This window comes from Carcharhinus amblyrhynchos, chromosome 18 (genome assembly GCF_965287045.1).
Source record: "Carcharhinus amblyrhynchos chromosome 18, sCarAmb.v2.hapA, whole genome shotgun sequence".
NCBI lineage: Eukaryota > Metazoa > Chordata > Chondrichthyes > Carcharhiniformes > Carcharhinidae > Carcharhinus > Carcharhinus amblyrhynchos.
This window is the reverse complement of record NC_137341.1, coordinates 18,100,095-18,115,121: the sequence shown is the minus strand read 5'-3', so window position 1 is coordinate 18,115,121 and position 15,027 is coordinate 18,100,095. Positions and strand designations below refer to the sequence as shown.

Here is a 15,027-nt window from a genome sequence, read left to right as displayed (position 1 = left end):
CTAATCTGCACAGGAAAATTGCCATATTTTGGTAATATTTCTTAAAGCAAAATGCCTACACCTTTGATCTTCAATAAGAGAATCATTGGGGAAGCTATTTATTAACAAATCTAATTTTCATACTTGAATTCCTCTTTTAATGAATGCAGTTCAGATTTTGCAGGGTATGCCTAGTGTTTATTTTGTAATTAAGCAATGATAATTAGGCTACATATTTAACTCACAGCAATGCAATGTCACAGGATTAGTGGAAAAATTAGTGGACCTGATTGCATTTGCATTGTTACCCTTGTTGAATGAAGATCAAGTCAATTACTGAGGAAACCTCAGAACCAGGAAAAAGGATCAGGCAACAATAACATTGCATTTACAGAGCACTTCAATGCTGTAAAATGTCTCAAGGCATTTCAGAGGTGCAGTTGTCAAATAAAATTTGACAGCAAGCCACAAGAGGAGGTACTGGAACAAATGAGGAAGCACGTAAGGAGTTGCTTGCAGGAAGAAAGAAAGCAGACTGGTTTCTGGATGCAATTCCAGGTGTTAGGGCCCAGGAGGTTGAAGGCATGGCTGCCAATGGTGGGTAATTAAAATTAGGGAGATGCATAAAGCCATACTTGGAGGGGATATAGAAACCTTGGAAGATTGAAAGACTAGATGAGATGACAGAAATAGAGAGGGGGTGACGCCAAAGAGGGATTTGGAAGAAAGAATGACACTTTAAAAGTTTGTCAACCCATACTGCGCCATTCTTGCAGGATTAATAGGAATAGGGAGAGGCAATTTGGCTAATCAGTTATCATTTTGGCATTAATTAGATCTGTACCTTTGCTGTATCACCCACCTTGGCTCCAATATCTCTATATATCCTTGCTAAGTTTGAGGTGAGATTGCTTCCTTTGACATCAAGGCAGCATTTGACCAAATGTGGCATTAAGGACCCTTAGAAAAATTGAACTGAATGTGTATCAGGATGAACGTTCTCACTGGTTGGAATCATAGCTAGCAAAGGAAGATGGTTGGAGCTGATGGAATGGTGGAATGGTTACATTACAGAAAGTGACAATTCGTTCATATCTGTGCTGGTTTACCGTGAGAACATCTCTGCAAATTCCATTTCACTGCCTTTTCCCCACTGCCCTGCACTTCTTTTCTCTTCATATAATTTTCCAATCCTGTTTTGAAAGCATTGGTTGAATCTGCCACCACTACACTCTTTGGCAGTTATAGTCCCGATCTTAAACACAAAAATAAGTCCTTCATCTCATATATCAATTCAATTCTGGAACATCACTGCTGGAGTATTGGAAGTGTTGGCTGACTTAAAAGTGGACAAATCTCCAGGTCTGGATGAATTGTGTCCCAGGTCACTATGGGAGGCAAGGGAGGAGATTGCAGGGGCTCTGAGCCAAATTCTTAATTCCTCTCTGGTCACAGGTGAGGTGCCAGAGAGCTGAAGAACAGCTAACATGGTTCCACTATTTAAGAAGGGTTGCAGAGTTAAATCAGTGAGTCTCACATCAGTGGTATTGGAGAAAATTCCAAAGGGGAGAATCTATCTCCAATTGGAGAGGCAAGGTTTGATCAGAGTTAGTCAGCAAGGCTTTGTCAGAAGGAGGTCATTCTTTACAAATTTGATTGAAGTTTTTAAGGAGACGACCAGGTGTGTGGATGAGGATAGTGCAGTTGAAGTAGTTGATATGGATTTCAGCAAAGCATGACAAGGTCCCACATTGGAGTCTTAATAAAGCAGGCAAATGCACATGGGATACAAGGTAATTTGAGGAGGTTGATTCAAAGTTGGTTCAGTTGCAGGAAACAGCAGGTGATAACAGAAACCTGTTTTAGGGACTACAAGCCAATGTCCGGTTGCATAGCACGGGGATCTGAGCTGGTCCCCTATTATGTGTCATTTATATAAATGACATAGATGACTGTGGGGTCTAGGATTAGTAAGTTTGCAGATGACACAAAGATTGACTGGGTGGTTAGCAGCGAGATTGAGTGCCTTGGGATACAGAAAGATATAGACGGAATGGTCAAATAGACAGATGAAAATTAAACCTGAAAAGTGTGAAGTGATATACTTTGGAAGGAGAAATTTGACAAAAACCTACTCAATAAGCTGCATGTCAATAGGAAGTTCTGAGAAACAAAAGGACCTTGGCGTGTTTATCCAATGATCACTGAAGGTGGAAGAGCATGTTAGTGGGGTGGTGAAAAAGGCATAACAATCGAGACATAGATTGTAAAAACAGAGAAGTTATGTTGGACTTGTATAGAACTTTGGTAAGGCCACAGTTGGAGTACAGTGTGTGCAGTTCTGGTCACCACATCATTGGAAGGATGTGATTGCACTGGAGGGGGTGCTGAGGAGATTCACCAGGTTCCTGCCTGGGATGGAGCATTTCAGTTATGAACAGAGGTTGGGTAGGTGTGGGTTATTTTCATTGGAGCAGAGAAGACAGAGAGGTGACCTGATTAAGGTGTACAAGATTATGAGGGACATGGACAGAGTGGATAGGGAACAACTACTCCCCTTATAAAGGGCCAGTCACAAGGGGACATAGGTTCAAAGTGAGGGGCAGGAAGTTTAGGGGAGATGTGAGGAAAAACATTTTTACCCAGAGGGTGGTGATGGTCTGGAATGTGCTGCCTGGGAGGGTGGTGGAGGTGGGATGCCTCACATCCTTTAAAAAGTACCTAGCACATCATAACATTCAAGGCTATGGCCAAGTGTTGGTAAATGGGATTAGATGCATAGGTCTGCTATTTCTTGATGCAGGATCAATGGGCTGAAGGGCCTCTTCTGCCCCGTGTGTTTCTGTGTGTTCCTTAGGGTAGTGTGCTAGGCCCAACCATCTTCATCTGCTTAATCACTGATCATTCTTCCATGACCTTCTTGGCTGCCACAGCCACTCCCCCAATCATTATCCTGGGAGTTACCATTAACTTGATGAGCTGTTTAAATACTGTGGCTCCAGGATCAGGTCAGAGGCTCGGAATCTCACCTCCTGACTCCTCAAAACCTATCCACCAACTGCAAGTTACAATTCAAAATGTGACAGAATACTATCCCCTTGCTTGGATCAATGCAGCTCCAACAGCACTCAAGAACCTTAACATCATCCAGAACAAAGCAACCTGTTAGATTGGCATCCATTCTCTATCTTCAACATTCACTCCCTTCACCCCCAATGCAGAGTATGTATCATTTGCAAGATGCATTGCATCAACTCATCAAGGCTCTTTCAACAGCACATCCCAAACCCGTAACTTCCATCACCTAGAAGGGCAAGAGCGTCCGATGCATGGAAATACCAGCACCATCAAGTTCCTCCCTCACCAAGTCACATACCATCATGACCTGGAATTATATCGACATTTCTTCATTGTCACTGGCACAACATCCCGGAACTCCCTTGCCTATAGTATTATAGCTGTACCTGCACCATGTGGACTGTAGCAGCTCAAACAGCTGGCTCACCATTACATCTGGAAGATAATTAAGGATGGTAAATAAATACTGGCATTGTCAACAATGCCCACATCCCAAGAGCAAATTAAAAATAAAAGCAAATGTCTATCAATCTTGGTTTGAAATTATCAATTGACTTTAGCCCCAACTCTTGGGGAGAAGAGTATTGAGATTTGCACACCCCTTAAAGTGAAGAATTAATTCCTGATTTAATCCCTGAGTGTACTAGCTCTGATATAAAATTATGTGCATTTGGCTCTGGATTCCCTTTGCAGAGGAAATTATTTCTCTATCTACCCTACCAATTTCTTCACTTATCTTAAACATCTCATTTGGATCACCTCAATTGTCTATACTCAAAAGCTTACACATACAACCTGTCTTCAGAATCACACCCTCAGTATCATCCTGGTGAGTCTATGCTGCACCCACTCTAAGTCTGTGCTCAGACTGAAAGCAATACTCCAGAAACGGGCTCTAACCAGAGCTTTCTATAACAGCCACACAGCCACCATCAATCTGTATTTCAATACCCCAGGGATTTACATGACGTGAATGGATAGTTATTTGATGGGACATTTTCTGATTACAAAAGTTGTAATCTGTTGTTACATTATCTTTACAGCAAAAACGCCAAGAGCAAAGTTCTTTGAAGATGATCTTGATCCAGGGGATTCCAAGAAAAGCCAAGGTTACGGTGACACTACAACTCCCTCTGAGAAGGTGAGAGTGAGTGAACAAGGAGGACGAAAAGTCACACGCCATTAACCTGAATAATATAGAAGAATGAAGTGAAAGGCATACTATTGTGTGTGTGTGTGTGTGTGTGTGTGTGTGTGTGTGTGTGTGTGTGTGTGTGTGTAGCCTTTGTGTAGTGTGCGCATTCACAGGTTGGATAACATCATTATGCTGTGTTCTTACCAAACCCCTACTTAGGTAGCTTTAGGGAGAGTGTCTGAAGTCTTTTTTTTTGAGATGTACTTGAGTGTGAGTTGGGTGGGAAGTGGTGGTCCTGCTGGGAGATAGTTTGAAAAAATGAATGTTTTTCAGTGGCTGACCTTGCTCTGATTCACACCATTTCATTTAAACTCTACACTTCATGTTGCAGCGGACCTCCAGTCAGCGAATATCAGAGGAAGACATTCAGAGAGAATTGCGGGATATTGGGAAGCAGCTGGACATACTGGAACAGAAAGGAGTGGATCTGGAACCACAGCTCAGGAGCTGCGAGGGAGGTGTGTTGGTTGGGAGGGGAGTGAGGGGGAGCTGGGTCTCACTTTTGACCAAGATTGGAAACTGAGATTGATTCATTGGTTGTGGAAGATAACTAAGTGATTGAGTTGAATGAGGCATTAAATGAATGCTTTTTATCTGTCTCCACTGTAGAAGGCACAAAAATGTTTCTGGAAATAATGGGGAATCGAATGTTTGGTGGAAATGAAGGACTTAAGGAAATTATCATGAGTAGAAGTCTTATTGTAACTGTGTAGGGCTTTGCTGAGAACACACCTGGACTCTCGGGTACAGTTGTAGTCTCCTGACCTAAGGAAGGATATACTAGTCTGGAAAATTCTCCAGACTGATTCCTGGGATGAGGACTTGTCCTATGGGGAGTGATTGTGCAGACTCAGCCGAGATTCCCTGGAATTTAGAAGAAAGTGAGGTCAGTTCTGTGGAACATATAATTTTGTAAAAGAGCTCAGTGCGGGGGATGCTGGGAGGATGTTTCACTGGGCGGCAATCTCGGAATAAGAGTCACCGTCTCACCATAAGGATTCAGCTAGTTAGAACTGAGATGAGGAGAAATTTCTTCAGCTAAAGGGTTGTGGGCCTTTGCAATTCTTTACTTGAGAGAGCAGTGGATGATCATCAATGATTATGTCCAAGATGGAGATGGATAGAGTTTTGGATACTAAGGGAGTTAAGGAACATGGAGGTCAAGTTGAGGCACATGATCAGCCGTGAACATATTGAATGGCAGGTCTGGCTTGAGGGGCTATTCCTATAGAACATGGGAACAGCAGGCCAGAAGGAGAGAGTTACCATTGAGATCTGAGTATTAATATTTGGAAATCTGAAAATTAAATTGTAGGAAACATGAGGATCACTGTGTCAAAAAACACCAGCTTTGGAAAATGAGACAATTTGACCTTGATTTAAATTTTAAGAGGGCAAAATAAGCTTGATGAGCTGGCCTTCTGATCACCCTGCTCCAGAAATTACAGTGGGACACCCACAGCACAGTGGCCTGGAGGTTTTCTTAAATATGGAGATTAGACCCCCTGTGCCTGGAGAGTGAGGCAAAATACAGATGAGTTCTTTTTCCATTAGGCAGGACATGCTGAGAGAGGATTGTGGATCAAAGAGACACAGGATTGGATGTTTTTAATCTTTTGGTTGGGGGTGGTGCTGGTGGAAAGGTTTCCTTAGAGCCTCACAAGAAACCTTGTGCCTCTTTGATTCTGAGCTTTCCCCTTCTTCGATTTTAATCACCACCTCCCCCCTCCTCCAAACCCCGCAACCTCTACAGCTCACCTAACGCTGGGGACCTCACTAGTGAGTCCAGCTACCATCTGAATTCCCAGTATCACCCTGTGAAGGTCCCAGGGCTCCTTTGTTTGGGAGTCTAGAATTAGGGGGTCACGATATCAGGATAAGACAGCAGCTATCAGGAACTGAGAAGAGAAATTTCTCCACTGGGAGAATTGTGAATCTTTGGAACTCATTACCCATGAGATGGATGCTTAGCTAATGAGTACGTTCAGGACAGTACTCAGCTCTGGGCATTTGGGGAGTCCTGAGATATGGGGATAGGGTGGGAAGGTGGAGTCAAGATTGAAGATCTGCCATGGTTTTATTGAATTGTCTAGCAGACTGGAGGAACTGAAAGTCACATTGCTGCTTCTAATTCCTATCTTGCTACATTTCTGGCACCTTGGGGCAGGCTTGCTGGACCAGTTGGCATTTTCCTACTGATCAATGTGTTGTGATGGTTTCTATCATGTCCTGTGTGGACCGCAGTGTCTGAACAGTGGTCAACCCAGTGTAAGGGCAGGAGCAGAGAATGAACAATGCTCTTGGTGATCTGACCACTCTGATTGATGGCTTATCAATTCAGCTCTGTTTTGGAAATTCTGGATTCTTCTTTTCTTTTATTGAAAACAAATAGATGAAACGGAAGACGAGTTGATGGTGGAGTGGTTCAAACTGATCCATGAGAAACAGTTGTTGATGAGACGGGAATCGGAGCTTATGTACACGTGAGTAGAAAGTGAGCGGGGTGGGTGGGGGAGGGTGGGCGAAGGCATAACTACTGCTCATTTCAATACGGTACATTGTAACTGGCTCCCTGCGCTTCCAACAGCCCCCTCTCTCCCTCCCTCCCTGCCACCCCCCCCCCCCCCCCCCCCCCCTATATCTCTTTCCTCCCTCCCCCAACCTCCCTCCCCAAACCTCCCTCCCCTTTCTCTCTCCCTCAGTGTGGGCAGTTTGACTGGATCCATCTCAGCATTGATTCTGCCCACCTTCCCCAGGGTAAATTTCCAGTGGACACACACCTAAAGCCTTTGATCTTTTCTCATAACCTTCACTTTTCAGAGCAGCTATTGGTTAGTGCAAACCCTCTCCTTGTTATTGACAGATTGAAGCAACAGGCTTTGGAGGATCATCAGTGTCAGATTGAACAGGAGTTACGAGCATTGATAGAAAAATCCGGTAAGTGTGGAAACTGTTGAGAGGGAGGTTCTGCCTGAATCAGAATGTTCATAAAGACCACTCTTCTCTGTGGTTTTCTACATGCTTCCATTGAAGCTTCAAGCCAGCTTAAGGGTCAGCACCTTTGGACACTTTGCAGTCTTCCAGACTCAACGCCAGCTAGAGTTTTCCAGCTCCCCACCCTGGGGAAACCTGTGGTAGATGCTGCGAGCTATTGGCCACCAGTGGGATCTTTCTGTCCCACCGAAGTCGGTGATAAATTTCATGACTCACCGGCCATACCACCAGGGAACCAACTGCAAGGGCACAAAACTTGGTGGGTCCTGGAACATCCCCCCAGCAGGAAAATTCCACCCATTGAATTTAACCATTTCAGTTCATCACCACTGCTCCTTTGTTTTAAGTTAACCCGCCACTGGTCGTGGTTTTATCGCTGCCATTCACACCTCCTCTAAACACACCTTTTGTTTCTTTACTTGTCCCATTACCTTTCCCTTCGACCTCGGACCTCTGTCCAGAGCTGAATGTTCAGGGACTATGAACAGTGGAACTGCTCCAACCTGATTAACCTGCCCAACACATCTGGAATTTTTCTTTACTGCAAGGCCCACTAATCCAGCCTGACCAGATCGAAGGGGTTCGGCCATTGCTAGAGAAAGGCAACTTGTTGGTCTGGGGGAAGCTTCTGAAGGAAATCAGTTTCTAAGGGAGTTGCTCCTTTAGACGTTCCTCCTGTTTGCCTGTCATCCTGCTCAACTCATTTACGCTTTATAAGAAATGTTACTGGCAATTCAGACCCACCAGTGGTCTTAATGCAGGTGATGTTTCTTAATCACAGTTTAGTAAAAAAACTACTCCCAGGAAATGAGATAAAAACCAATTAATAATCAGATACAGCCCCTTACATTTCTATAACACCTTTAACACAAGGAAACCTCCCAATGCCCTTCACTGACATGTTATCAAAGATATTTTGACACTGAGCCCCAAAAGGAGACATTTAGATAGGATGTTCAAAAGCTTTGTGTGCTTGTACATTGTGATGTGTTGCCATTGCAGAGGACCAGAAATCTGACAGAGATCGGGCTCGTGAGCAGGAGTTAATAGAAGAGTTACTGAGGACAGTGGAGGACAGGAATGACATTATCGACACATTGGATGAGGACAGAGTGAGGTATGAGATAACCACTAAAACTTCATCACACAGGTTAGCGAATGTGTGTTCATGTTTATGTGGAGACACTGTTGGCCGGAGTAGGATTCCAGGGAATATCTGACTTTTCCCTTAGTGCCAGGATCAACAAGAGCATCAGGAATAAGGTCACTAGTTGCTTTGTGAGTGATCCCAACTCTATCTATCCATCACACCCCTCAATCTACTCAGCCTCCTGCAGTGTCTTGAACTTAATTAATTCAACAGCCTTCTGTACTAACTTATGACATAACTCTTATTACCTATCTGGTTGGAAAACTTCCAACTTGCTGATTTTTGTCTTTTACATTTGCGTTTCAATCCATCACCACCATGAGCAATTGGAATTGTATTTTCCAAGCCCTCTCATAATCAGGTTAACTTCCACAGCGAGCAGGTAGAAGACAACAGTTGATAGGTTTAGCTGAAGAGCTAGCATTGGTGTGAGGGGCCAAATGGTCTCCACCTTTACTGTAATGTCAGTGATTAAAGCTTACCATGAAGGATTTCTTCCACTGCTCCCTCTCCACCAGTAGTCCTCGAACGATCTGAATTGCCTGTACGTTAATACGCAGGTAAGGTCTATGTGGACCTTACCGGATTCTAGGATAAAGCTCCCTTTGACCCTCCTCGCAATGAGACTTGACCATTTGGTGCCAATCTTGGGCACATTTGAACTCATGGCCAGGAAGAACAATGCCCGATTGACTTTATTCTGTGTCTTCAGACGAATTATCGAGGGGAGATTTTTACCTCATGAATCTTGAGTTGGATGGCAAATTGAAGATGAGAGGATTTAGATGCCAAAGATTGAACCACACAGGCTTAAACTTTAACTTAGGATTTGGTTTTGTCGAACTGTATGAACATTAACTGTTCACGGTGCAGCATTTTACACTGAACACCATTGTCCAATATAACAAACAGAGGAGTAGTTAAATGTGTGCCATCTGTCACCCAGTCTCTGCCATATGGACGGATGCCACCTTGGCAATTTATCGTACTGCCACTCACTGCTGCCTGGAAATGCACAGCTGATTTTAAAGACCAACTCCCTTGCGAAATAATCTCAGCAAGTGCCCCCTTTATATAATGTGGCGGCTGCATCATATTGCCTAGTCTGCCCATCTGCCTGCTCTCCCTCCATCCTTCTCGCATCGCTTTCTTACTGACATCATATTACAATCTTCAGGTTGTCTGAAGGGTGCAGCGCCAAGCATATTAAGAGCCTGCCTCTCTAACAACAGCAACTTGCATTAATCTAACACCTTCAACAGAGTAAGATGCTACAAGGTGCTTCACAGGGGGATATTTAGACATAAATTGACACCCGGTCACATACGGAGATATCAAGGTGGGTGACCAAATTCTTGGTCAAAGGTATCGACTTTAAGGGAGGAAGAAAGAGGCGGAGAAGTTTTGGGTGGAAATTCTAGAATTTAGGGCTAAGACATGACCAAAGGTGGAGAGATACAATTGGGGATGTACACGCACAAGAACAAGGGATGAGAAGTGGAGGACTGGGGGTTCTTGAGGGGCTGCAGGAGATTACAGAGATACCAAGCCAGGGAGACATTTGAATACCCCAATGAGAATTTATAAATAAAAGCGCTGCTGGAGTGGGGGCCAATGTAAATCAAAAAGTCCAGGAGTGATGATGAACAGGATTGATGTGTATGATGATGTGTGGCTTCTAGCATGAGTAGATGGGCCACACTGCAAGAGGTTTGTTTCTCAGTGTAATTCTTGGCAAAATCAGGATTGTTTAGCAAGTGTTGTCCAATGGCGGAATCAGATCTAATATTGGACACTGTGCTTTGTGTTTTGCAAGTACTGACTGGTTGGATATGGTCTGTACTTTGCCTGTTGTAAGAGCTAAAGGAATGTGCTGTTTGATACAGTCCATCAGTTGTTGTGGTGTACAGTCCACATACCTGGCATCACTCCAACACTGAAATTCATATACTTCATTACTCATTTGCGTGGCAGACAGAACATCATTTGCCACATATATTCCTTTGCAGACAAAAGGAGCATGTACACACATTGTTCCTTTTCCAACTAAACAAAAGCTTGGAGGCAGCCATTTCCTGGTTCATTCCCCATGGCAATGTCTTGACTAATTTGAGTCAATCCACCTGGTTTGGATTTCAACAAAAACTTGGCAATTAACTGTGCTCTACTGCATTCTCCATGACAATACCTCTACCAATCAGAGTTGACACGCCAACCAATCAGCACTCTCTTCTCAAGAAGTATAAATTATTACTCTCTCTCCTATTGGTTTATCTTGCAAGCTGTGTCCTGATGAGTGCAAGATAAAAAGCTTCGACAGCATGTCTCTTTTTTCAGCAATCTGCAAGTTCTGTACTACCATACAACTAGATTACTGTCAGTTTGATGTAGAAATTGTGAACCATGTTATTTTCTTTTTTTGAGGAATCTGTAAAAAATACTGACGCCCGTGGATATACATATCTTGTGCATATTCAATACATTTGTTTGCCAGTTGAAGCCTAAAATGAGGTCTGTTAAGGGGACACAGTTAAAGTCACTGCAAAAGAATCAGGGGTGACATGAGGATTTATTTTATTCTTCACTCAGTGAGCTCTTGTGCATGGTAGCACAATGGTTAGCATTGCTGCCTCACAGCGCCAGGGATGTGGGTTTGATTCCTGCCTCAGGTGACTGTCCTGGGTACGTTGCTGTGTTGGCGAGTCGGTGCAGATTTGATGGGGCAAATGGCCTCCTTCTGCAATGTAGAGACTCTATGAAATGTACAGTTCAAAGAAGTGGTGCAGGCAAATTTTCTATCTTTCAAACCGGAATGTTGTGTATGTTTACAGGGGAAAGGTTTACAGGGCTAAGGGAAAGAACAGAGAAGTGGGACTGTTGGATGTTTCTTCCATGTCTGTTTGAGTGTATGGAAAGGATCCAGTGATAACATGTGTTAAACCTGGCTCTCCAATCATTATCCTGGGTTAGCTATCAAATTTAACGGGAGTGAAGATACTCTCAAGGATTCCAAGACTGATTGAGAATTGTCTAAAGATCGAAAGTCAGTAAGGAGATTGTCACTTTCCATAGCAGAAGGGCAAGTTCCAACGGGACTAAAAGTTCTGTTAAAGTTCAAGTGCTTTGAGAGGACTATCTTAGTGAAAGTGGGATTAGTCCTGCCTTCTATAAGCCTTCCAATGACTTTGGTACTTAGCCAACAAAAAGAGGAAGAGGACATTACTGAATTCCATCTCTGACAACAGTGCACTGCCGTGAAGCGAGTTACATGGAGAGGTGTGCTGAGGGCCAAGGCTGGTCCAGAGCTGAGCTTCTCACAGACCCCATTCCATGGTATGAATACTGTGCATCTCAAACATGCTGGGGACAAGTTGAAGCCTGAGGCCTGGATTTTCGCCAGGATGGAAAGCCTCCCTCTCCTTGGTGAAAATGGTGGACTAGCCCAGAAACCACAAGTCCCATTCCCCGAACACAGCACTTCCCACTTTCACGGGTGTGGGAATGGGGCCGGTTCGCGTTTCATGCATGCACGAATCACGGAAACAGCTAACTACTTAATTCATTGGTTGCCTTCACCCAAATTGGATTGTGGGGTCACCCTGGTCCTAAAACAGTCCTGTTCCTGGCCCCAGTGACCTAAATCAGGCAGCCATTTTTAAATGGCGAGTCCACGGAGCTAGGAATTGTTCCGATTTTGTGACACAACTTGCGAATAAAAATCTACACCATGTGATTCAGAAAAGGGCAACTTGAGAGAATGCTCCAAGGCTGATTGTACTATCCAATGGATAAGGACACAAGGTCACACATGGACTGACTGTAAAGTAACATAAGCAAGTGTTAAGGACAGGCCTTCTGATCCCATCCTTTGGGCTTAGGGAGTTAGAGAAATGCCTAAAGTGAGATATGTAGACTACCAGTCCAGTCCCTGTCCAGGATGTGTGCACATACCTGTGTCTGCAGAGATATCTGCATCCCTGTGTGGGTGCCAGCTTGTGAGGTTCTCTGTGTAGATGTGGGTGTTTGACTGTGTCTGCGTGTGTGTCTGCGTGTACGTGTGTGCATGTGCGTCTGTCTGTCTGTATGTGCCTGCCTCTCTGTGTGGGTTTCTATATCTGTGAATGTACTCCTGTCTGTGTGTGTGCCCCTGTCTGTGGATGCTCCTATCTATGTGTGTGTGTACTCCTGTCTGTGTGTGCACACCTGTCTGAGTGTCTGTGCACACATGTCTGCACGCATTTATTTATGTGTGCTGTGAGGCATAGAAAGGATAGCGCTGAGTGGAGTCCAGGTACCTCCTTACAGGATGGTGATGGCAGAGTCTGTGAGAAGCTGCAATCAACAGCATTGCTGAGCAGTCAGTCAGGGTGTGTCGAGAGGACGTTGGCACCTGAAGCGTGTCTATTGAGTGTGGAGAGAACGTGTTGAGTTGGGGAAAGTAGCTTTCTGACACATTCTGTCTTTATAGAGAAAAAGAAGAGGACCTGATGATGGAAGCCATGATTAACAGGAGGGGTAAGGAATAAAAACTTCTTAATAAAACTTGCCCCTTATTAAAATGAAATTTCTAAGTTTGATCACTCTTCCTCCTTATTGCTTCTTCCCCTCTTTTCATATCACTTCTTCTCCCCTTCCTCCCTTCCATCTTACTTTTTTTTAACCCCTCCTTGCCTCTTTGGTTTTTCCATCCCCTTCTCTCTTTCCCCTCTCTCCTTCTCTTGTTTCTCCTCCATCCCTCTCTCTCTGCCTCTTTTCTCTTTGACAGACGTCAGCAAGGAGACAGAAGCGGACGTGAAAAAGAAGAACAAATTTAGTCCACTCAAGTTTCTGAAGGGACTTGGTGCCAAACCAAAGGGAAAGGAATAGTGCGTTGGTGTCTTCAGAAACGACATGTACCCATGACTCATTTATCAGTGCCCAGCTGCTATTGACTGAAGCTGCTACTGTCACAAGCCAGTTTTAATCAAAAGTAACTCTCTCTCAAAAGCTTGTGTGGTGTCAGCCTCGTTCTCTAAATAAAGGAGGCTTTTTGTTCTGGGTCTTGTGCAGCTGGATATTTTCCTGTTGCTATGGAGCTCTAAGGCATGAAAGAACCAATGGAAACAAAATCCACTACTTTGCTGATTTGCTTCATAAGACTTTGTAATATCACAAGGTACCTACCATGCCCAAACCCCAAAGGTCTGAGTCATAGAGGTATGATTGTGTTATTCAATGATGTCTGAAACAACAACTCGCTTTTATATAGCACCTGTGGCATCGTAAATCTTTCCGTGGTGCTTCACACGAACATTAGCAAACAAAAATTGACATTGAGGCTCGTAAGGAAATGTCAGACTAGGCCATCAAAACATTGGTCAAAGTGGTAGGTTTGAAGGAGAAGAACGAGGTGGCAACGTTTAGCGAGTGAATTCCAGAACTTAGAGCCTAGGCTGCTGAAGGCACAACTGCCCATCGTGGAGCAAAGGAAGTTAAGAGTGTGTACAACACTGGAAAGTTTTGCCAATTGAAGGAAGCCTACTTTAATGTTCAGACCACCTCAATATTCCATCTATTTCTAAAGAGTTGGCAAGAACCACTAAGTTTGTTAGCATGAATGGATCAGTAATGTAGCTAAATGAATGGGCTCTGTGTTTCCTCAATTGAAACCACACTTTCTTTGCTTTTTCCCACATTCTCCACTCCAAATCACATGTAGCATGTATTCTAGACTGTCAAGGGGACAGAATTGAGATGTGGCTATGGCAATCTTTAATTGTCAACTAAGTGTAGCCATCCTTTCATTTCCCCATCCCACTGCACCTCCCCCTCCCCACCCAACCGCCCCCTTCCGCACCCATCCATATTGCCTTCCCTAGTTGTTCTTCCTTTTGGGATGTGTCTAATTTCTGCTCTGTATATTCCCGTGATGAGATTTACAGTCAAACAAACCATTGCCCTGCACTTTGTTGCTTTTCGGAAGGGAGTGGGGATGGGGTGTGGAGGGGTGTGGGGCTCATTTGAGATGTGGGCTCTCTGCTCGAAGATCCCCATTTGAAAAGAGGTTCATTCCCTTTGGTCGTGTTCTGCTAGCAGAGACTTCTTGTGGGACTTCTTAAAGATGGAACTATGTAGAAATATCATTGTGATGTTAAGATGCGAGTTCCTCACACTAATAATTTTGCACCCATTGTGTTGGTACAAATTAGTTGGGTATCTAATGAATTGCTCTGAAGATATCTTCAGGCTGCCTGTGCAGAAGGGGACTTTGGACCCAGCTGATGAATCATTTTGGATGAATTGTTAGAATTTCACCAATACCGTTCAGGTTTCTTTGCATCTTAAACCTCTCTTTGCATCATTTCCTGCACCATTTGTCATGTTGTACTGCACTATAAGACAGGCTCTGTTGTGAAGGAAAGATTTGGATTGATGTAGTGCCTACGGATGGCCCAAAGAACTCTACAGCCAATGAGGAAGTTTAGTCATCTCTATAATGTAGGAAGCATAGAAAGCTCCCACAAACAACACTGATCAGATCATCTGTTTTAGTGATGTTGGCTGAAGGATAACTATTGGCACGGGGGAGATCTCCACTGCCCTTTCTTTAAAATAGTGCATCTTTTATAGCTACTTAAGATGACAAATCGCA

General features: G+C 43.9%; 1 protein-coding gene across 1 annotated transcript in view; it reads left to right on the top strand.

Annotated features, from left to right (window-relative positions):
• micall2a (mical-like 2a) overlaps positions 1–14,374 on the top strand; it is a 91,142-nt gene extending 76,768 nt beyond the window's left edge. Inside the window, exons 9-15 of the mRNA XM_080206439.1 lie at positions 4,101–4,198; positions 4,584–4,710; positions 6,645–6,735; positions 7,116–7,189; positions 8,249–8,363; positions 12,865–12,911; positions 13,162–14,374. Coding sequence (XP_080062565.1) covers positions 4,101–4,198; positions 4,584–4,710; positions 6,645–6,735; positions 7,116–7,189; positions 8,249–8,363; positions 12,865–12,911; positions 13,162–13,262 — 653 coding nt within the window. The 3' untranslated portion in view covers positions 13,263–14,374. The remainder of the gene's footprint in view (positions 1–4,100; positions 4,199–4,583; positions 4,711–6,644; positions 6,736–7,115; positions 7,190–8,248; positions 8,364–12,864; positions 12,912–13,161) is intronic.
• The last annotated feature ends 653 nt before the right edge of the window (positions 14,375–15,027 follow it).